Below are 20,848 nucleotides of genomic sequence, written 5' to 3' on the forward strand. Positions count from 1 at the left end.
CAACAAATTTGTCTCATACTGTACATTGCTGCAGCACCTCTTTTCACCTTCTGCCTGAAACACTGTTTTAAGTTTAGCCTGCCTTCCGAAAAGCCCAGATTGGTCAGCTGGTGCATTCTCATTATTGTTCAACCGCTTAGAGTGTGTGTCAGAAATGTACCATCTCCCGAGGCTTCATGAGCAGCTGTAAACAGTATTATATCTGTGGTAACAGCATTGGAAGTCCATACAATGTTTTACCCTCGCAGCAAAAAACAAAAAAACAAAAACAAAACAGTGTCTCCTCGCCAAATCAAAATCACTTACTGACAGTGGGCCAAAGCAACCATTAGGTGAGCATTATGTAAATGTCACGGATATAATGGCAAGACTACAAACGAGGCCTTTCAGGAAGGTGTTTTATGTAGGAGAAAGGAACTCCCTTTGGCATGGACTTTGTAACTTTGCAGATTGTTTACATGGACAAACAGATTATATTACACATCTATATGGATATTGGTTAAAATTACCAATGGCCCATTACCCAAAAAGGATAGTCAGATTCTTTTGAAGAAATATTACGAAGACTCAGAAGTGACAAAGTCCAAAAAGTTGTGGACTCTACATTTGAGCTTTAGTCACTAACTTTCAGAGACATTCTGCATGTACCAAATTCCAGATATGAAAAATTGCAAACCTGCATGATAGTGTCCACCTCCATCAGCACTAACCTGTCGTAATCCTGGCAGATCTCGCCCACGGCTATCAAAGCTTTCAGATACTCGTTTGGCTGATATGGGTTGATGTAGTGCAGGGAACAGCTATTGCGAGGGTCCCCATTGGACGCCGTGAAGTCAATGGCAACCTAGAGAGATAATAGTATGACACACTCTTGATGAAACTGCAAAATGCAGGACAAAAATGCAGTGGGTTACATAATCTGATCGATCGTCAAATACGTTTAATCGTTTTAGTTTTACGCCTGGAACAATAGTTGTCGCCATTGTAGAACATTGAAAGGAAACGTCTGTCTACAAAAAGTCAAGCACTCAAGAGCTGTCTTTCCTAGGAAGCTACACAAAACCTGACTAGAACAGATCTGCAATCAAATGCCCATCTGTATAAATAATTAAAGTGGTTAAAAATGGACAATATATAGATTGTATTTGCTTAGAGGCATGCTGATTGTATAGTCATTCATCAAGCAGATGTTATAATCCAAAATAGCACAAACGGCTACCATATGCTCTGTAATACAGAGATACAGCTCATATCCCAGTAAACACTCGATATATTACATTAAACCAGTGCACTACACTTAAATGAAGATCCTATTTGAATCCTGCTCCAAAACATTGACTCCAACCATTCACTTTGAGGCTTCACTCCTTGACATCTGGTTATCTTTCATTTTAACAGGCAACGGGAGAATTCAGATATTTAAATAATGAATATTCAATTGGATTCATTAATAATCTTGGCCCATTTTGCTGCTCTAAAAGGGAGCATGAGGTGGGGGACTAAAAACAGTTTGGATGAGGTACTAATTTGTTCTGTTGCCTCCAGCTGTGAAACAATCACATTCTTATTCAAAATAAAACTCAAGAGAAGCTGGTCAAACAAACGTGAATGGGGATTAAATGAAATGTTCTGATCTGGTTTTAAGAATTATTAGCTATTTGCACTGGCAAAAATAATCAAGAACTTTACGTTTTGCAGTCTGCCTCACAACATCATGTATAAATGAGCTGCATTCGCCGCGAGGAGGCAGTTATCAGTCCAGCACGTCTGGCATCAGTGTCTTCATGCTTGGTGGAGAACTTGGGCAGTGAATCTGTGAAGGGTCTGGATCGCACCGCTGTGCTAAATGTGGAGCGCACTGCTGTTCCCACTTACTGTGAAGTGTATTTGGCAGCCTCCCATGATGTAGTCCAGGAAGGAATAGACTCTGTGAAGCTGCAAAATGAAGAATGGAGGGTGAGCAGAAACCCTGCCGCATTTATCTGCAAGACTATCTGCAATAGTTATGATACTGACACTGATACTAACACACACATGTTCTGAACATGAGCTATGAAGCAACTCACAAAAAGAGTACAAAACATATGGTGTCCAAAAAAATGGTATCATGTTTTTTTTTTTCCTTGGGATACCACGAAAATATTATACCAAATGGCATTATACCATTACTGTACCATGGTACCACCACAGACACAATAGTTTTTGAATGGTTATACACAGTGTTGGGGGTGATGCATTACAAGAAGAGCGAGTTATGTAATCAGATTACTTTTTTCAAGTAAGAAGTAAAGTAACACATTACATTTAAATCTACAACAAAATATCTGTGTTACTAACGCAAGTTACTTTGTTTTCTCATCACAGACTGACAGCTCTCCAGTCCCCATGTTGAGAGAAATGGGGAGAAAGGCAGAGGAGTTGTGTGCGCTGTCTAAACATGATGGTTATTGTAGTTGTAGTTGAACTTTCTTCTTCTGTATCCTATTTTTCTGAAAAATCCACTGAAAGGTTTGTTTGAGGGCGTGATACAGGCGTGAATTTGCATTTCCTTTAGCCTGAGGCTTATTCATTTCACTTTTGGTGTGAAAGGGCCTTTACATTTGCCAAAATATTACTTTTTCTGTTATAAAAAAACAAACAAGCCCAGCCCAGGTGAGAAAAAAGTAACACAAATGTAACGTTACTTTCCGTAACACAATTAGTTACTTTTTTAGGGAGTAACACAATATTGTAATGCACAAAGTGCTGTTGTGAGGGATTATATATTCAGGGGTTGAATAATTTTGATTCTGCAGAAGTCACTGAAAGTTGCATTTTCATTTGAATTTGGAGAAACCACTTGAAACTGAGCTATTATTTCAATTACTTTTGTTTGATTTGTTCATTGCAAACAGTTTGTAAATGTTGCCAATAAACCTGATTTACAATGGGGGTTATTTATGAATATATATACACACACACACACACACACACACACACACACACACACACACACACACACATACAAGCATGCTGTATAATGTTGCATGTCTAAAGTATCTTATTACTGAATTATTTTCAAACCACCAAATTGCCAAACCTAATAGTTTGGCCGGTTGTTTGGTTTTCCCCAAACTGAATGCAGTAGCTGTTAATGCATTGACTACAAAAACAGTTATTAGATAAATTATGAATGTATTAATAGCCCTAATAAAATAAAATAAAAACACAAAAAGAACACAATTCTCAATCTGAATTGATAAATGTGAAAATGATTAAAAAGAAACTGACGTAAACAGCTCTATAAATAAAAATCTCCCCTATGTAAATGTGCACAAACAAGACGAATGCATTAGCCTTTTCCCACCACGCTAATGTCTTTAGGCTAAGCTTGATTGTCACACCCACCCACAACAATAATAACTACGTCTATTCATTGACAGCTTGTTGGCCAGCATTGTGCAGTACTAGCATTCCTAAAACAGGGATGGCATATCTATAAAGCTCTCTCTCTCTCTGCGTGCACACAAACTGTCAGGCTCTTACCTTGAGATCACTGAGAATCACCAACCCAGAGTTCTTGTAGTTCTTCTTCTTCAGTTTGTATTTTGGATTGATGCACTCCCACGTGACCTTCAGGAACACAAGATCAAAGAGCTGAGATGAAAATTGAAGGTGGCACTGCAGCGAAGTCACTTTAACCACACATGCAGAAGGGCTGTGACATTTCTTTAATCCATTCTAGTCCTCGGCAGAAAACAGCTGTGACCGATATCAAACACCAATGTATGGCTGAAGGTCTCACACTGACCTTGTTTCCTGAGGAAATCTTCTGCATTTCTTTGAAATTAGTGTAGAATTCACCAATGAAGTCATGCTTTCCCCTCGAGTCATAGTCCCAGACTAAGCACTGCAGTTCACAGACAATTACAACTCATTAACTCACGTGTCTCTTATGTTTCCATGTTTCATTCTGATTTTATTCTTGTTATTATTTCTCTTAAAGGAATAGTTCACTCAAAAGGTTTGATTTTGACATACCAAATCTGCACGGATTACTTATAGGGATAGTTCACCCAAAAATGAAAATTCTGTCATTAATTACTCACCCTCATGTCTTTCCAAACCCATAAGACTTTCGTTCGTCTTCAGAACACAAATGAAGATCTTTGATGAAATCTGAGATCTTTCTGTCCCTCCATTGACAGCTACACAACTACCGCTTTGACGCTTCAAAAAGTTCATAAAGAGATCGTAAAACTAATCCATATAAATTAAGCGGTTTAGTCCAAATTTTCTGAAGAGACTCGATCGCTTTACATGATGAACATATTTAATTTAGGCTTTTAATCACATATAAACATTCATCAACTCGTAAACAGAAGCTCAAGCATGTTCACTTGACGCGTGAGAACCAATGAGGTTTATTCTTGTGTTACGCAGCACGTTTGAAATTCCTCAGGATGTTTGTTGTCAAGCGTTAAGCAGGTTCCGTTGAGCTTCTGTTTATGTCCGCTGGTAATTGTTTATAAAAGCCTAAATTCAATTCGTTCATCATGTAAAGCGATCGAGTCTCTTCAGAAAATCTGGACTAAACCGCTCTATTCATATGGATTCGTTTTACGGTCTCTTTATGATCTTTTTGAAGCTTCAAAGTGGAAAGAAATCTCTTAGATTTCATCAAAAAGATCTTCATTTGTGTTCTGAAGATGAATGTGGTTTGGAATGACATGAGGGTGAATAACTAATGACAGAATTTTCATTTTTTGGATGAACTAACCCGCACCAAAATAGTTATTTAGCAGAATTTCCAAGATTCTGTCTTACAACAGATGTAAGAATCAAACATAATGATGAAAAAGCACTATAAATTGACCACAAAGGTAGTCCATGCATTTCCCAGGACTGTAATGAATGTAATCCACAAATTCAGTGTCCTCTGCCATAACTGTTAAACCCCATTGACTCTTGCACATTCAATCTTGGGAAGATTTTCAGATCTGTTCCTAAAACTGTCTAATATTTGGAAATTAGTGCAGGAGTCGTAAGGACAACTTTGATGGTGCTTTTATTTTTGTCCTTATTGGAACTTCACAGCCACTGATCACAATATGCGTTTATTGTAAAAGAGCATCTTGGACATTCTGCAAAACATCTTTTTTTGTGCTGCACAAAAGAAAGTAAGTCACAAAGGTTTGGAACCACATGGGTGATAGAATGCCCATTCTGGAGTGACCTATTCCATTAATATTCACCTTTAACTTCCTTTCGTCATCACAGCTGCACAGAGAAATGAGAGACACCTTAAAGGGTTCCCACACAGGGTTCAAGTTGTTTTTAATCACCTGCAGATAAAAAACAATATCACTGTATAAACTAAATAGGAATATTGAACTGCAAAAGAAAGATTATTATCCCATGGGATGAAACTACTTACTTCAGTTCTGTGTACAAGCTGTTCTGTTCCATCATCATTGATCCGGTAAATCTCCAAGAATGGATCTGACTTGCTGAAGAGATCCTATACAGTCACAAGATAATTTCAGTACAGTCTAAGGAACACATCATGTAATGGACATTTTCTAAAAGCCCCCATGGATTTATGAATGCAATATTTTCTGAATTAAGGTATTTTCTGAAACAGGAAGTTGGGCGAGGACCAAAAAAAGGACTTGTCTTTGTAATCTATAGGTTAACCTTTGTAAATAAGGTTAAAACCTTTTTAACAGGCCAATCTAGTGGTGCAGGGATGAAGTCAAACCCCGGAAGACTGATTCGCCACTGGTTCCCTAGAGAATTTTCTATGGGGTTTTATAATGGGGGTTTATGTTATAGAACAAAAGGTCAAAATATCATTAAGCTATGTTTACCACAGGCTTTTACTCATTAATTGAAAAAAACATTCTAAACCTGATAGGAAAATCTTGAGAGAACCAGGGGCGAATTAATCTTCTGGGTTTTGACGTCATCAAAGAGATCTACAATACCCGGAAAAAGCTATCTATTAGCATTAACATTCATCTGAATGTTAGTTTCTCGGCTGACGCCGATATCACAAATGCTTGCAATTTGAAATTTGTCATCTTAGCTCATGGTTTTTCTGAGCCATAAATGTCACGTTACTGATCAATCTGGAACATGACTTCATGACAAAACTAGCCGTGATGACAAAGTCCATGTCATTCTTTTCAAAGCCCTCTAAAAACAATCATGGCATAAAAAAAAAATGCTGATAATATCATGTCAATATTTTTACATTTATATTTAAACAAAAATATTTTTCGAACACATGACTACTTTTGATTGGCTGACAAAGGAAAAAGATGCTTTTTGCCCATTTGGCAGTTATGGCCATGCTAACTGTTCTAGCCATGCTACCCAGCCAAAACTTGACACCTATGCGCGCTATTATAGGCGATGAAAGGTCCTGTGAACAAGGTAAGCTATTAGTAATTCTGGTTCTTTTCCCCTGAAGATTGTACATTTAACTCTGAAGGTATATTCACCTTTACCATTGTTCTGCACATTTTCTTGGGCAAAATCCAGTCATTTCAATAGAAATCCACACGATCTGGAATTTCGTGTGAGGTTGAAATATTTCCCCAAACAGATTTCACTACAGGTTGACGTTGGTCATCCTTCGAAACTGTAAAGAGCCTATTTTTATTTGTGCACACTCACAATACAAAAACATTGTGCTTTTGTAAAATAAAGAAAATAATCAGGATGCCACTTTCTGCCATCCTGGTTTCCTTTCCATGAAGTTTTGTGGAGCGCTTTCCAAAATTGAATTGAAACTCAGCATATAGACTACTAGCAAGCTCTCAACTGAAGTGTGGATCGCCTGTGACTGACTGTATTCATTGTCTGACTGTATGCATGCACCGAACCATGACGTCTGTACCGTGACGGTTCGGGACAAATACGTGTACCGTTACACCCCTATTTATGAGTATATTTTGATAAGTTTTATGGGTATATTTCCATATTGATATGGATAAATGCAACAAAAAGAAATTCTGAGTTCACTTTAACTATAGTAAAGGGAACATACAGATGTGCAATAACACTTGGAATAATTGGTCAGGGGAAAATGCATATTTCAATATTATTTTTCAGAGTGCATGCCCATGTGTGTTCCTGCCAATTGTGCTCATAGCTGTGGAAAATCAAATCAACAATATTGTCTGAAACAATGATTCAACATAAGGTTTCTGAATTGCGGCTCTCCGGAGAAGCCACTGAGGACTTTGTTCCTAAGTGTGTGCAGATGTGAGAGAGAGAACTAGGCAGAGAGAGATAAAGGAAGAGAGAGAGCGAGAAATGGGTAGAGCAAAGAACGAGCCATTTAATATCCCCATTTCTCGCTGCATTAGTGTGCGACATCTCCACAGGGACGCTGAAAGAGGAGGTGCCCCCACTATCTGGTTGTCAAGGTAACATCTTGCCAGTGGTTTGAGTGAAGACTGATTTAGACAAGTGATTTGTCTGTTGTTCGCATTCATCACATGCCTCGCACCTCTAAAATATGTCATAGCGTTTGCAAAGTTCACTATGGACCGATGATGATAACCGGCTGCTCATTATTCCCAGGAGACATTTAAGGCTCCCAGACCCCAATGAGACAAGAACCTTAACGGCATTTTCCTTTAACAGATGGCTTAATGCACAGATTAAAGGTTAATTCCGTGCTTGTCTTTTATGATCCGAGGAAAAATAGAGCTATCAGTGTCCCCTGAAAAAGACAAAATAGTGCTAATATCTGCAAAGAACCCAATGTGAAGGTACAGCGCCAAATTAAGCATTAAAAATCACAGAGAAATTGCCATGTGAAGAGTCTTTGATAAATGTCACGTAACCCAGGGCGACTTATCGATTCAAGATGCATTAGCGACTTCTTCATAAAGAGAAATGGCATTCACATAAAGGCACAGACGTCTCTCGAATGAGTCACGTGCAGAAGCTGTCATGAAGTCCAATTTAGTTTGATTTGCCAATGTGTCCATTTTGTTTAAATCATATCAGTCTGTATTCAGAGAAAGCCAGCGTTATTTGAACAGACAGATCCTGTCCTAAGATAGCAGCACGGCTATTATTCTGCCTAGCCGTTTATTAGACTCCATCCATCCTCTCGCTATGATTTCCGGGCCAGGACGGAGCCAACTCTGGATTTTGAGAATGAGTGTGAAGAAGAAACGCAGATCAGCTCATGTAATACAGCTAATATTAACGTTGCAACACATTCAGAACTCCCATATTAATGATTGCAATTCCTAACAAGTACATGAAGTCCAGTGAGCAATAATTAACAGACCTGAGGGTAAAAATGTGAAAAAGCGCGCCGCAATTTAAACAGCAATTACAAGAGGGGGGACAATAAAATCCCCGTCCCTGAAAAAGAGCATTAAAATGGTAAGCTGATGAATATGTCGGGGCTGATTGCAGAGATAGCTTGAAATGAAAGTGAGAATTCAATTTTATTGCCTTATGGAATTTGCCATCATTAGCCTTTCAGAATTAGCCTAGTTAATGTTCTGTTGGGCAGGCGGACAAGCTCGTTGCTAGTACAGAAATAAATTAGTGATGTGACCGTGTAGCCTCTGCTTTCATGCATGCAATGTGCAAAGAATGTGGTTCCATATTCTAAACAAGATTTACTGCGTCAGCAAATGCATTTTACCAAGAGAAACCCTACTTTAACAAACTTGAGATGACATGCTGGATTAGTTTAATGCATTTTTAAGTTTAAGAGATGGAGGATTATCTACAGGCATGGAATATGAGAGGGCCCCACATGATATGATATTATGGATACATTTGTATAGAGCTGTTTTCACACTGCATAGAAGCTGTGGATATACTGTGCGTTTAACCAGAGGCACAGAGATGGCATAAATGTATTTACACAGATTGACAATTGCAGGAAACGTGCATTGATTGTTGTTTTGTGTGCCGTCACATTAAGTTATATTATTACAAACATACACCGACAGGCTAATAAAAAACAAACCCAAAAAAAAAGTTGCGGTTTGGATTTTAATTGGCAAATGCATAAGAGTCTATGATTGGATCATTATTCCAGTGATTATTATGTTTCTAGCATGTTATATGTTTGGCAACAGTTCTTCTAACCCTATAACTGATGGAGTGTGCTTTTCATTCATTCATTCATCATGGCCATGGATGACAATGTCAAGATTCATCAGGCTCAAACTGTGAAAGAATGGTTGTGAGGATCATGAAAAATCATTTTCACACATGAATTGGCCCCTCTGAGTCCAGACCTTGAATTCATTGAAAGTCTTTGGGATGTGCTGGAGGAGACTTTACAGAGTGCTGGACTCTTGCACTGTCAATAGAAGATCTTGACCAAAAACTGATGCAGCTCTTGATGGAAATAACATCACAACATTTGTTTCCATCAAGAGGTGCATCAATTTTGGGAATAGTGAAAGAGGAATTGTTAGAGTTTAGGGCTTCCCATTCAGATCAGCCAACCATCCATCTGATTAAAAGGGAAGAGGAATGGTGTTCCAGCACCAGGATCCAGGAACACGTCCTAGTTGGCAAAATTACAGTCAGCCAATGGTTTGCGTGGGTGCTTTGGCTTACTGTATAAGCGTCTCCAATCAGAATCACAGCCTGTGCTTTTTGTCATGAAACAGATGCCAAATAGCATTTCTGTCTCACTGTAAAAAGATGAATAGACGATATATTGATTTCACCTCCTAATGTGGGGTTGAGGGGATGTGAAGCTTGAGTGAACAAATCATAGATATTGATTAGCTTTTTCCCTTCATTACTTGAGATGTATGAATTCATGAAAGCCAGGATTTAAAAAGGGTTGAGGAATGAACAAAAAAAAAGCTGTTTTAAAGATAACCACTGAGCACAAATGTCGCCCCAGGCTAAGAGGAAGAGAACAGCAGCATACGAAAGAAGAAGAGGGAGGGCGGGAGAAACAAGAGGAAAGAGTAGGAGAAGCAGATGAGATGAGTGCTGAGAGTAGGACGAGGGCTGCAGAGGCGTTTGTGTAAGTACAGACACCTGCAGGACTCCAGGGCACGGAGAGAGCTGCGCCGTGGGCCGAGCTGTGTGGGAGAGAGTCAGCCAGCCGCCCTACGCTCCCTCCGTTAGCCCTATTCACAGAGCTTCCATTCTCATTAGGAAACCTCAGCTGAATGAATAGGGTTTCAAACATTATGCCAAAGCCAAAACGAGAGAGTGGGATTTTATGTAGCCATAATAGCCCTAATGGCTCTTAACAGGGCTGAAATGGACAATCCAAAACATTAAAAGTGAGTTGAAAGGTTCTTTGGCAGCTGCGATTATTGGTTTCAAAAGGTGAAAAATCACTGCTTTATAAACCAAGAACATAATTTACTGTCACTAAGTCTACTTTAATGAGTGTAAACTCTGGTGATTTGTTTATGCTTGACAACCTGATTTTTTTTTTTTTTTTTAAAAAGAAAAACATCCCTCCCTACCTTGTCATCTAACTTCTTGGCACAGAAGGAAAGCTCCAAGTAACCATTGTTCCCAGAAATCTCTTCTGCGTGAATCTGGGGAAATAAGAAAGGGATTAGCTGAGACAAAGTCAACATACTGTTATTGTTTGTACTCTATATTTGGACACCCAGACTCCACATCCATATGTGCTTTTTAAACATTTTATTTTAGATCTATCTATCTATCTATCTATCTATCCATCCATCCATCCATCCATCCATCATCCATCCATCCACCCATACCTCCATCCATCCATCCATCCATACACCCATCCATCCATACACCCATCCATCCATCTTATCATTGTGAGTTTTTAGATGTATAGATACCATCTATACACCCATGCCATCCATCCATCCACCCACCCATCCATCCATCCATCCATCCATCCATCCACCCATTTTATCTTTGTGAGTTTTTAGATGTATAGATACCATTTATACACCCATACCATCCATCCATCCACCCACCCATCCATCCACCCACTCATCCATCCACCCACTCATCCATCCATCCATCCATTCACCCACCCATCCATCCACCCACCCATCCATCCACCCACTCATCCATCCACCCACTCATCCATCCATCCATCCATCCATTCATCCATCCATCCATACACCCATCCATCCATCTTATCTTTGTGAGTTTTTAGATGTATAGATACCATACACCCACCCACCCACCCATCCATCCATCCATCCATCCATCCATCCATCCATTCATTCATCCATCCATTCATCCATCCATCCATCCATCCATCCATCCATCCAGCCGATCTGTCTGTCCTTCTGCCCAGCCGATCCATACATCCATCCTCCCATCCCATCAATAAATCTGTCTGTCAATTCAACCAACTGCCCTTCCCATCCATCTGCTCAGCCCAGCTGATCCATTCATCCAATCACCCATCCGTCCATCTGTCCTTCCATTCATCCATCCGCCCATCCCATCTATCCATCTTTCTGTCTGTCCTTATGTCCAGCCCATCCGACTGTTTGTCCGCCCAGCCCAGATCTTTCTATCTATACATCTAAAAACTCACAAAGACAAGTACCGTATAAACTGAAGAGAAACTGTAGGCACTTGATCAAAAGTCTTGAGTGTAAATGTTCTTAACTTGCTTTTTTCTGGAAATGTTTTACTACATAATTGAATGTGAACAGTACTGATTAAGGAAGCCATTTCTTGAGTTGTCTTTGACCTCTGTTAGTTTGTTTGAAAAGAAAAGAGAGGGTGAAATGCTGAAACCATCCCATTTTGGCTCATCTCAGATCAAAATGTGATTTCGTCAGCATAAAAAAAAATCTACAACCCAAGTGTAATCCAATGAGGAGGTCCAGCAAAAACATTTCTGTGGCGTTTAAACATGAAAACGCCATTAGTCTGCAGAGAAACTGCATTAAAACTGATGAGAAAGCAGAGAATCAACACCTATGATAAGGATGTGATATTACGTTTTGTCTTACGAATGAACCTTGTCTGCCTGCAATAGAAACATGCAAAAAAAGCTTGGGGCATCACTTTTTTAATGTGATTTGTTTTGCATGTGTGGCTTGTTTGAATTGAGTTGAACTAGCTGTGATATTGTTATTGAAATACTATTTTCACATATTGGAATTGATATTCCACATTATTTTACACCATGTTAGCAGATATTGTAAGAATATCTAGGGTCCGTCTACTTCCAGTGCACGTAACGTGTTATATGATATGAGCCAAGCAAACGGCAGAATTTAAGTTGGAGGTCAAACCGCCCAAACTACACAGAGTCCTTACACAGGTTAGACCGTATTCCTGAAACCTGATGACTTTTTAATGCACCAGTGTTATAGAGATTCCCCATTATCTATCACTCAGCCATCACACATACTAGCGGTTACACTCAACTGTATCAAGAAATATTTTAAAGTGACATTTCATTCCAGAAGTAATAGGAAAAAAATCACAAATTGTGTAGTGTGCAGTCATCCTCTGAGTATAGTGATGAGCAACGTGGGCAGGATTTGGCATTTAGTTGGCACTTAAAAAAAAAAAAAAAGGGTGGTCCTATAGACAGTGATGAATATCACTTCTGAGTGATAACTCAATGCAAAACTGTTTTTTGTTTAGGGGTGAGTGTAGGTGCCAACAACCCACCCATAGTTAAGGACTGTTTACAGCAAGGATGATTATTAAAAGTCCACACCACAATGATAACAACAATATATTGCAATATCTTTCAGAGTGATTTCTTTCAGCTGATATGCGATTAATATGTGCATTATCATGTGTTGGTGTGGACGCTAATACAGTTATCGTTATAGTTATCATTGATGTGAACAAACCTTTACAGACCTAATACTAAAAGAGAGACAGTGATTGATTTTGTCTAATTGAACACATTGATTTAGACACCTCTGCCAAACAGTGGTTGGTCTGGCAAACAATGTATGCTATCTGACTGTCTTGTGTCTCCAGTAAAGTAACTCAAATTGTGTTTTTTGTTATTCTGTGAACAAAATTAAAATGCCTTTGCGGATGCCAAAATTAAGTAAAGCCAGATGAAACTTCTACCAGGAGAGCTCTTTCAGTGAATGTGTAAATGTGAACAGTAGCAATTAAATATGAATTATGTGTGTAGATTGTTTCAACTCACTGTGATGGTGGATTTTCCAGCATATTTTCCATATTTCAGCAACAGAGGTTTCACCATCTTTTTTTGGGCCACTATCTATGGAACAGATTAAAAGGTTTTTAAGTCACCATGAAATCAAAATGGACAATTATTGTTTTTAATGGAATATTGCAGTATTTATTATAAATGATTCATCCATGCACATCAATATATTTTTAATTCATGTTCCCTCGTAATGTATAATCAAAATAACTTCCCCTCCCTCTTGCAGCGACATCTCTTCTATGATGACGTGTTTACTGACTCGAGGGCGGGGCAACCTGTCACTCACATGAGATTGACCAATGGCAAACCACAACCATCAAATCAATTCCCCATGGACAAAAGCATGTCCCGCCCTACTTTTTTCTCTTTTTAGAGATGCCGAATTTAAATCACAATATGGAAACTTCCACTTCATGACGACTTTTGCAGTTTTTGGAGTTTGTAGTGGCATCACAGAGAACAGAGAGTGCATGGTAGAAGAAGAAGAAGACTTTATCTGAACATATCGTTTGCCAAGTTATTTTTAATTTGTGCTGCTCTTGGTAAATTACGTTATGGAAATTAGTTGGCAGCTTGTTCTTTAATTTGCAGATTGCCAGTAGATCACCTGCAGAAATTCCCAACTCCCAATGGCGCTTTTATGGGATTTGGGTTCATTTCCAATTCCAATTCATTTCCAGGTTAATCACGCTAATTTGCCCTGTTTGGTAAATCTGGCCCTTAGTGTATTTTAGCAATATTAAATAAGTTGTACGGGAAAAGTGACATCACCTGTCCAAGCGTGCACTCCACCCCCCCCAGGAAGTCGTCATCGCGCGTTCCAATACTGTGGGTTCCGTGGATGTCGTAAACTTCAAAGCGCAGTTTCTGCACTTCCTCAAAGTAGTAGTCCAGCATTAAGACTTTAGCAAAGACCGGATTCAGGTTACTCTTGATCACCTCAGTACGGTCCAGCTGAAAGACAGAAAAACAGATCAGTCACCAGTAGCTGAAAACTGTCTGGAAGCATCTGGCTTCTCCACATTATCAAGAGTCAGATCACAGGCTGTGTTGTTTATTGGTCTGTTTGTGCGCTGTCCCTGGATGAAGTCAAAGAAGCGACGGCAGCGGAGATGAAAGTCTCATGAGTCTGATTGTTGAGAGCTTCCACACATGTAGCTGTGATGATCATGGCCTTGCTCTCGTACAAAATGCATTTGTTCTCATTTCTCATTCATCAGCTGTCTCTCGTCTCACCTCCCCCTGCTTTGCTATTGTTCTCTGGTGCACGTCAAAAACAAACAGAGCAAATACAATCATTTCTGAATTAAAACCTCACTGAGGCAATTAGCTGTAGGAGTTAATGCATCATTCTCCAAGACATTAAGGACATTAAGGAAATGTTATGTTTAGAGATGCAATCTGAAAATATCAGTATAGGCATTGAACGAGACAAGCATTTGGGCTTTACTTTCCAATATGCCAAAGCAAAGTCTGAACCAACAAAGAATGGAAGTTCTACTCAAATGGAAATTTGGGTTTGACTTTATTTCGATGGTCCCTTCAACACATTCTGTTGACTATAAGTAACGTTGCACCTACATGTCTACTAACTCTCATTAGAGTGTTAGTAGAGCATTAGTAGACTGGTAGGGTTAGGGTTAGATTAAGTAGACATGTAGTTGCAAAGATACTTATAGTCACTGTTGGGAAATCATCAAAATAAAGAGTCAGCAGATATTAAGCAAACAGTCTACTAATACTGAGAGTTAGTTGACAATAAGTTCAAATAAACAATCCACCAAATCACTGGAGACCCTGCATAGAAATGCTGATGTTTATCTCTGTTTTTGACACATTTTTTTATGGTTTTACTAATCCCATTTAGTATAAATGTATCCCAAAATAAGTCACTGGTTTCGAGCCAGAAAATTATTGCTCTGTTTGCAAAAAAGGAAGCTATGGGATTTTGCCTCCTTAGACAGCGTCAAAGTAGTTTCTATTTTTGTTAGTAGCTTAGTGCAGCTGACTACTTTTTAAAAAAGGAAGGTCTGTTTATGAATCTGTGGGAAATTATACAGTTTTAAAGTAGCATCCAAACACTGCTAGACCGACTGTCATTCTCTGGTGTATTTCTATAAAGGTCATTTGTTACTGTCACACAAATGTGGAAAATAACCATTTAAAATCAGCATGTGAGGTAATCAATCACACTCCCAGTAAATCAGATTAACAGTCTCAAACCTCTAATGTGTGTGTATAGCATGTATCAAGCAGGGAATGACCCTCCTCCATCAGCCCATGTTTGACAGAGTCTTTCTCAACGATTACATGCAGATTCACATATAAAATATTCAGCCCTTCAATCTACTATGCATGTGCCCTTGAACTAAGGCATACGTACTTATAGCGCAAGTGGTAGTTAATCAAACTAAAGGAGCTGGTATGGGACGAATCTTAAAAAACCCATTATGTCCAGGTCATAATTCATCCAAAATCAAAAGAAGGAAATAAGACATTGTATTCAGCATAAAGAAAAGGACCATTAATATATTATCCATTGTGATATTGTTTTCATGAGAATTAAGTGCATTTCCCCATCAAATTCTCATACTATAATGAGATACCGTAAAGTAGTATTTGTACAGAAAAGTAGTTTCACGTACTGCCTTTAATTTATGCTCATTTAAATTGAAAAAATGTCACAATGCAAAAAAAAATGTAATGGTCTACATTAATGTTATGTTATGTTTTTTTTTTAATAGAGTTTCTTTATAGAAAATATAATTTTCCAATAGACCTGGACATATTTTAGAGAGATTTGCATATAAACGATTTATAGCACTTGACTGTTTATATTTAAAATAAACGACTTCCTCCTGGGAGGACTTTTGAGGAGCATCCTGGATGTAGAGCATGACATTGAGAAAGCATTACTTCCAATAACCTGTCGACTAGATTACTGCAATACTGCGCTGGCCGAATGGTTTCTGAATCCCTATGTAGGCTACAGCTAGTTCATAACCGCTGCAACTAGAGTCTCTGCTATCGCTCCAAACACCCAATGCCTCCCGCGGCTCCTCCAATCACAGGAAAGCAGACCTCTTATCAATTCCAAGTACATCTGCTGCTGGAAAACCATTTTGTTACAGAACTCCCTAGTTATGGAACGACCACCGACAACAACATGCCGAAATCAGACACATTGCCCATACTGAAAACTGAGTCAACTCACGTACACAGTCAAAACTGGATTGTGCGTCTATGCCACGTGGAGTCTGAAATAAAATGATGAAATTGTTAACCTTCCAATTAACTTGTTTTCTCAAGTTATGAGGTGAGGCGAGGCGACAGGCTGTGTACCTTTGAGTGGATTTCTCATTAGAGCTTTTATCACTTACCACTGTTTGCTCACTGCGAGTTTAGACTTATCGCCATATTAAGATTGTCAAAAGCTTTGAATAAACAAATAGGTGCCAAACTTCTGTTTAGTGCAGCGGAACAAATCTTCAAGTACAGCGAGTTAAGAAACCAAGAGGATATTATTGTCAACATGAAGAACATCATAGTGAGTTATAGAGATGTAAAGGGGATGTTAAATGAGCCGGTGTTTGTCTCTTTACCCCTTACGGTGGCTGCTTTATGATGTTTGAGCTGTTTAAGAGAAGCAGTGGCAGAAAGGAAGAGATGGACAGAGTCTCTAAGAGTGTTGTAGAGAGATTACACAGCAGGTTCTTGAGGGTCTCAGTGCAACAGAATATTCTAAAATATGCTTCAGAATATGCTAAATTTACACATACTATGCAATGTTCACCATGAGAGAGAGTAAGTGAAAGAGAGCGCAAAGAGAGATATGAGTAGGCTTAGCTCCCACTCAATTTTAGCTCTTGATTTGCATTACAATGGCACTTCCCATTGATAGGTGCTGCATGAGCAGATAGTGGAACACCTAATGGCTCAAGAGCACCAGAGAAGCACTCAATATTGAGGCAAAAATCCACGTGGTCAGGATCAGTTACGAATAGTTACAATATAGCTGCGTACGAATATGCCAAACCCAGGCTCATTGGAAAAATTGCATTATTTCTGCATGATGATATTACGTTGCTTCTTGCACGGTTCATGACACTTTCGAAGAGAAATGTCTAGAGAGTGTCACTAAAAGCATGTTTGAGTTTTAACCAAAACTGATTAACGTGAATCTGGTCATTTTTTATTACTGTTGTCCCAGACAGCAACATAGTGTCGGCCCAGATCCGGGCCACATGTGGATTCCACGCGTACCAAATGCTGGATCTGGACCGTCACTATGTTGCTGTCTGGGGTGCTTATAATTGCAGTTCGAAAGTGATATGTCCGGTGAGTGGTGCCAAAAGTTTTCAATCAGTCAATCAATCAATCAATCAATCAATCAATCAAAAAGGTTAATGCTCATTTATTTGAAAATAATCTACCACGCACACTTAACCTAACTAACCGATAGTGTTAAAAGCAAACGTGAGATCAAAACGCGTTTGTTCAAGCAACTATGCCGTTTTAGCTTGCTTCTACAAGTCTTTGAGCTCTTTAATCATGACTCGTACCCAAGCGCTCCACATCTGGAATCCAAGTGCTGTAACACGTGGATTCCACATGTACCAGATGTGGCCCGGATCTGGGCCGACACTATGTTGCTGTCTGGTAAACCGCATGAAAATCATTATTAATAGATAATTTGCCCCTGTAATCATAATTTTTGTAAAAAAGGAAACCAAGATGTTTGCGTTTTACTGTCTCTATTGTTAATTTCATTTGGAAACTGTATGTATAGGTTTGCATTTTCTTATGCATACACTAGCATATGCATGCAGTGCAGAGAGTACACTTGGTGGCAACACTGGCCCTGGGCCGTTTCACAGCGAAAGAGAGAGAACTACAACAAACTACTGAAGATCGTGATGTGGAGCGCTCGGTGGAGTCCTGTGAAACACTAGTCACAATAAAAGAGCTCAAAGACTTGTAGAAGCAAGCTAAAATGGCATGGTTGCTTAAATGTATTTTATATCAAGTTTGCTTTTGTTAACACTATCGGTTAGGTTTAGGGAAGCATTTAGTGTAGGTGGTACATTATTTTAAAACGCAATAAAGCATAAACCTTTTAGAGCCACTCACTGGACATTTCGTTTTACGAACTGCTGCGATACGCACAACAACCAGTGTGATAAAACGTTGCCAGATTCACATTCATCTGTTTTGGATAAAACTGAACCCGCTTTTAAGGACACTCACTGGACATTTCACTTTGAAATTGTAGAGAAATGTGCAAGAGGCAACATAATATTTTGCAGAAATGTTGCCAAAGCCGTGTTTTTCCAGTAAGCCTGGGTTTACCAGCTTAGTGTGCTTGAAAACAGAATGACTATGCTGGTCCACCAGCACTACCAGGTCGAACCAGAATAAACCAGACTTCACCAACATGGAATTCCTGCTGGATAATGTCGGATTTTTCAGACACCCAGAATACCTTAGCAGCCATAGAAATACAGTACTATGCAAAAGTCTTAGGCATCTTAATATCCCCCCAGGAAGGTTTCTTCAAGCATCTTGGAGACGTTCCCGCAGTTCTTCTGGATGTCAGTTTCTTCTGTTTCTTCATGTAATCACAGACGGACTCGATGATGGTGAGATCAGATCATACCGGCTGTTGTCAGATTCCTTGTGCATACAGAAATCTCACTGGATTATTACAATTAATGGCAAAAAGAATGTTTGGAAATGTAAACTGATATTTCCTACTGACACACAATAAATAAATAACTATATAAATAAATATATAAATAACTGACTTAAAACCTTTTTTTTGGGGGGGGGGGGGGGTATTAACATGCCTAAGACTTTTGCACAGTACTGTATATATATACATAGATACCTCATTATTGGCTGTTTCTACACTGTAAAAAATATATGATCAATAAGTTATCATAACATATGTTTTTGCATTGCTTCAACTCATCAAAATAAGTTAAGCAATTTTCAACTTTTTTTTAAGTAATACAAGATGCAACATTTTTTAAGTCAGTTTAATGTCATTTAAATTGAAATTACTTGATCATCCCAGTTGATTGTACTTATAAATTTAAGGCAGAAACTTATTTTGGGCCGCTATACAAATATTAACACTTATTCGTGTATCATATCGTACAAAGTTTAAAACACTTAAATAGACGTCGTTCTAAACTCCGCTTTTAACCCCCGGGTAAAGGAACATTTCACACTTATTTACAAGCGGGGTTAGCACCGCTTTTTACCCGGGGTTGTGAAACCCTGCTTCTGAGCAGAACATGTACAGTGTGAAACGATGCGGTGTTGGAATTTTACAGCTAGACGCTTAGCAACAGACAATCGCAAACTCTAATTTGCGTGCTTTGGAAAGTCTCGGAAACACTGCGCATTGTATATAAACAGTAAATTCAGCGTTTGAGAGCAAAAATGTCAAAGGCTGACAAAAAACATGACAATTTGAGTGAAAAAGACACGTTTCATTCTTTCCTTTATAGTCCGAAATGTCTATTCAGTATAAACTTGATAGTACAGTCGGCAATACTAGGATGCGCAATGCTAGGGCTTTTATGTAAACAGGTCGAGTGCTGCAATCCAGTCAATGACTCAGCGTCACTGACTGGATTGCAGCACTCGACCTGTTATAAGAATGTTATACTCGACCAGCAGATAAGAATGTTAACCTAGGGTTTACGAACGACCAGTGTGAAACGTCATTTTATGAATACCCAGGATTAATTGTTAACTATTAATTATGAGCAGTGTGAAACGTGAAGCAAGATAATCCAGGATTCCATTTACCCAGGGTTTAGAATGACCCAGGGTTAACTTTTTCAAGTGTGAAAAGCCCTATTGATTTTAACAGCGAGTGCTAACAGCATCTGAAATGTTGTCTGTTCCAAGATGGCGGACGCATCGTAGTGTCTGGATTGGTCGAATCTGGCATCTACACACACATATCCATGCTAGCAGCTGCCTAGAATACACAGGCAGTTACATAGCAACACTCTAACAACAGCTTAGAATGTCTTCGCAACCACTCAGAGTTTTGCATAAGAATTTTCTGGCAGAATATCTGAAAATCTGTTTTTGTTTTACACTGGACTCAATTATGAACTCAAGTTTTTCTGAGGTGCGGTGCATAAACACATACTGAATTCATATGTGCCCTAAGTAATGTTTTAAAAAAACGTGCATTTTTAAATTCAGTTTCAACATCAGGCTTTTGCTGTGAAGGGTCTGCATTTGGAAGATAACAAAAACTGATAGCAGTCAGAGATTTGGGAAGCTTTTTACAAACCACTTGACATCTCAACAAAACTGCCTAATGTGTTCATCGAGCTATGATTTAAATGGATACGTTTAGCAAAACAGGACAATGGTGAACATATCTGTTGCTTCGATCATTCAATCATGTACAGCAGCAACAATTGTGATGTTGTGACAATTCATACGCTCATTGCTTGCACGAGAACATTAAAGCCTAATGTTTTACTTATCATGGGCATTCTGATAATATGATCATAGATCAATGTAACGTGTTCCACTTATTTAAGAAGCCATGGGATGTAATGGGAATAACATGGGAATATGCATAGGATGGGATTGAGAACGTGGAATATGTGAAGCTGGGTCTCCTGTAAGCAAAATTAGACTATATCGACACATCCTAGACATGCA

The 20,848-nt window shown here is 38.9% G+C and overlaps 1 protein-coding gene across 1 annotated transcript in view; it reads right to left on the reverse strand.

Moving 5' to 3' along the window:
* cpne7 (copine VII) overlaps positions 1–20,848 on the reverse strand; it is a 51,896-nt gene that overhangs the window by 24,349 nt on the left and 6,699 nt on the right. Inside the window, exons 3-11 of the mRNA XM_079865497.1 lie at positions 13,922–14,104; positions 13,127–13,201; positions 10,467–10,541; positions 5,417–5,500; positions 5,235–5,324; positions 3,791–3,889; positions 3,526–3,612; positions 1,876–1,935; positions 711–844 (exon numbers count right to left, since the gene is read on the reverse strand). Coding sequence (XP_079721623.1) covers positions 711–844; positions 1,876–1,935; positions 3,526–3,612; positions 3,791–3,889; positions 5,235–5,324; positions 5,417–5,500; positions 10,467–10,541; positions 13,127–13,201; positions 13,922–14,104 — 887 coding nt within the window. The remainder of the gene's footprint in view (positions 1–710; positions 845–1,875; positions 1,936–3,525; positions 3,613–3,790; positions 3,890–5,234; positions 5,325–5,416; positions 5,501–10,466; positions 10,542–13,126; positions 13,202–13,921; positions 14,105–20,848) is intronic.

This window comes from Squalius cephalus (assembly GCF_949319135.1).
Source record: "Squalius cephalus genome assembly, chromosome: 3".
Lineage (NCBI taxonomy): Eukaryota > Metazoa > Chordata > Actinopteri > Cypriniformes > Leuciscidae > Squalius > Squalius cephalus.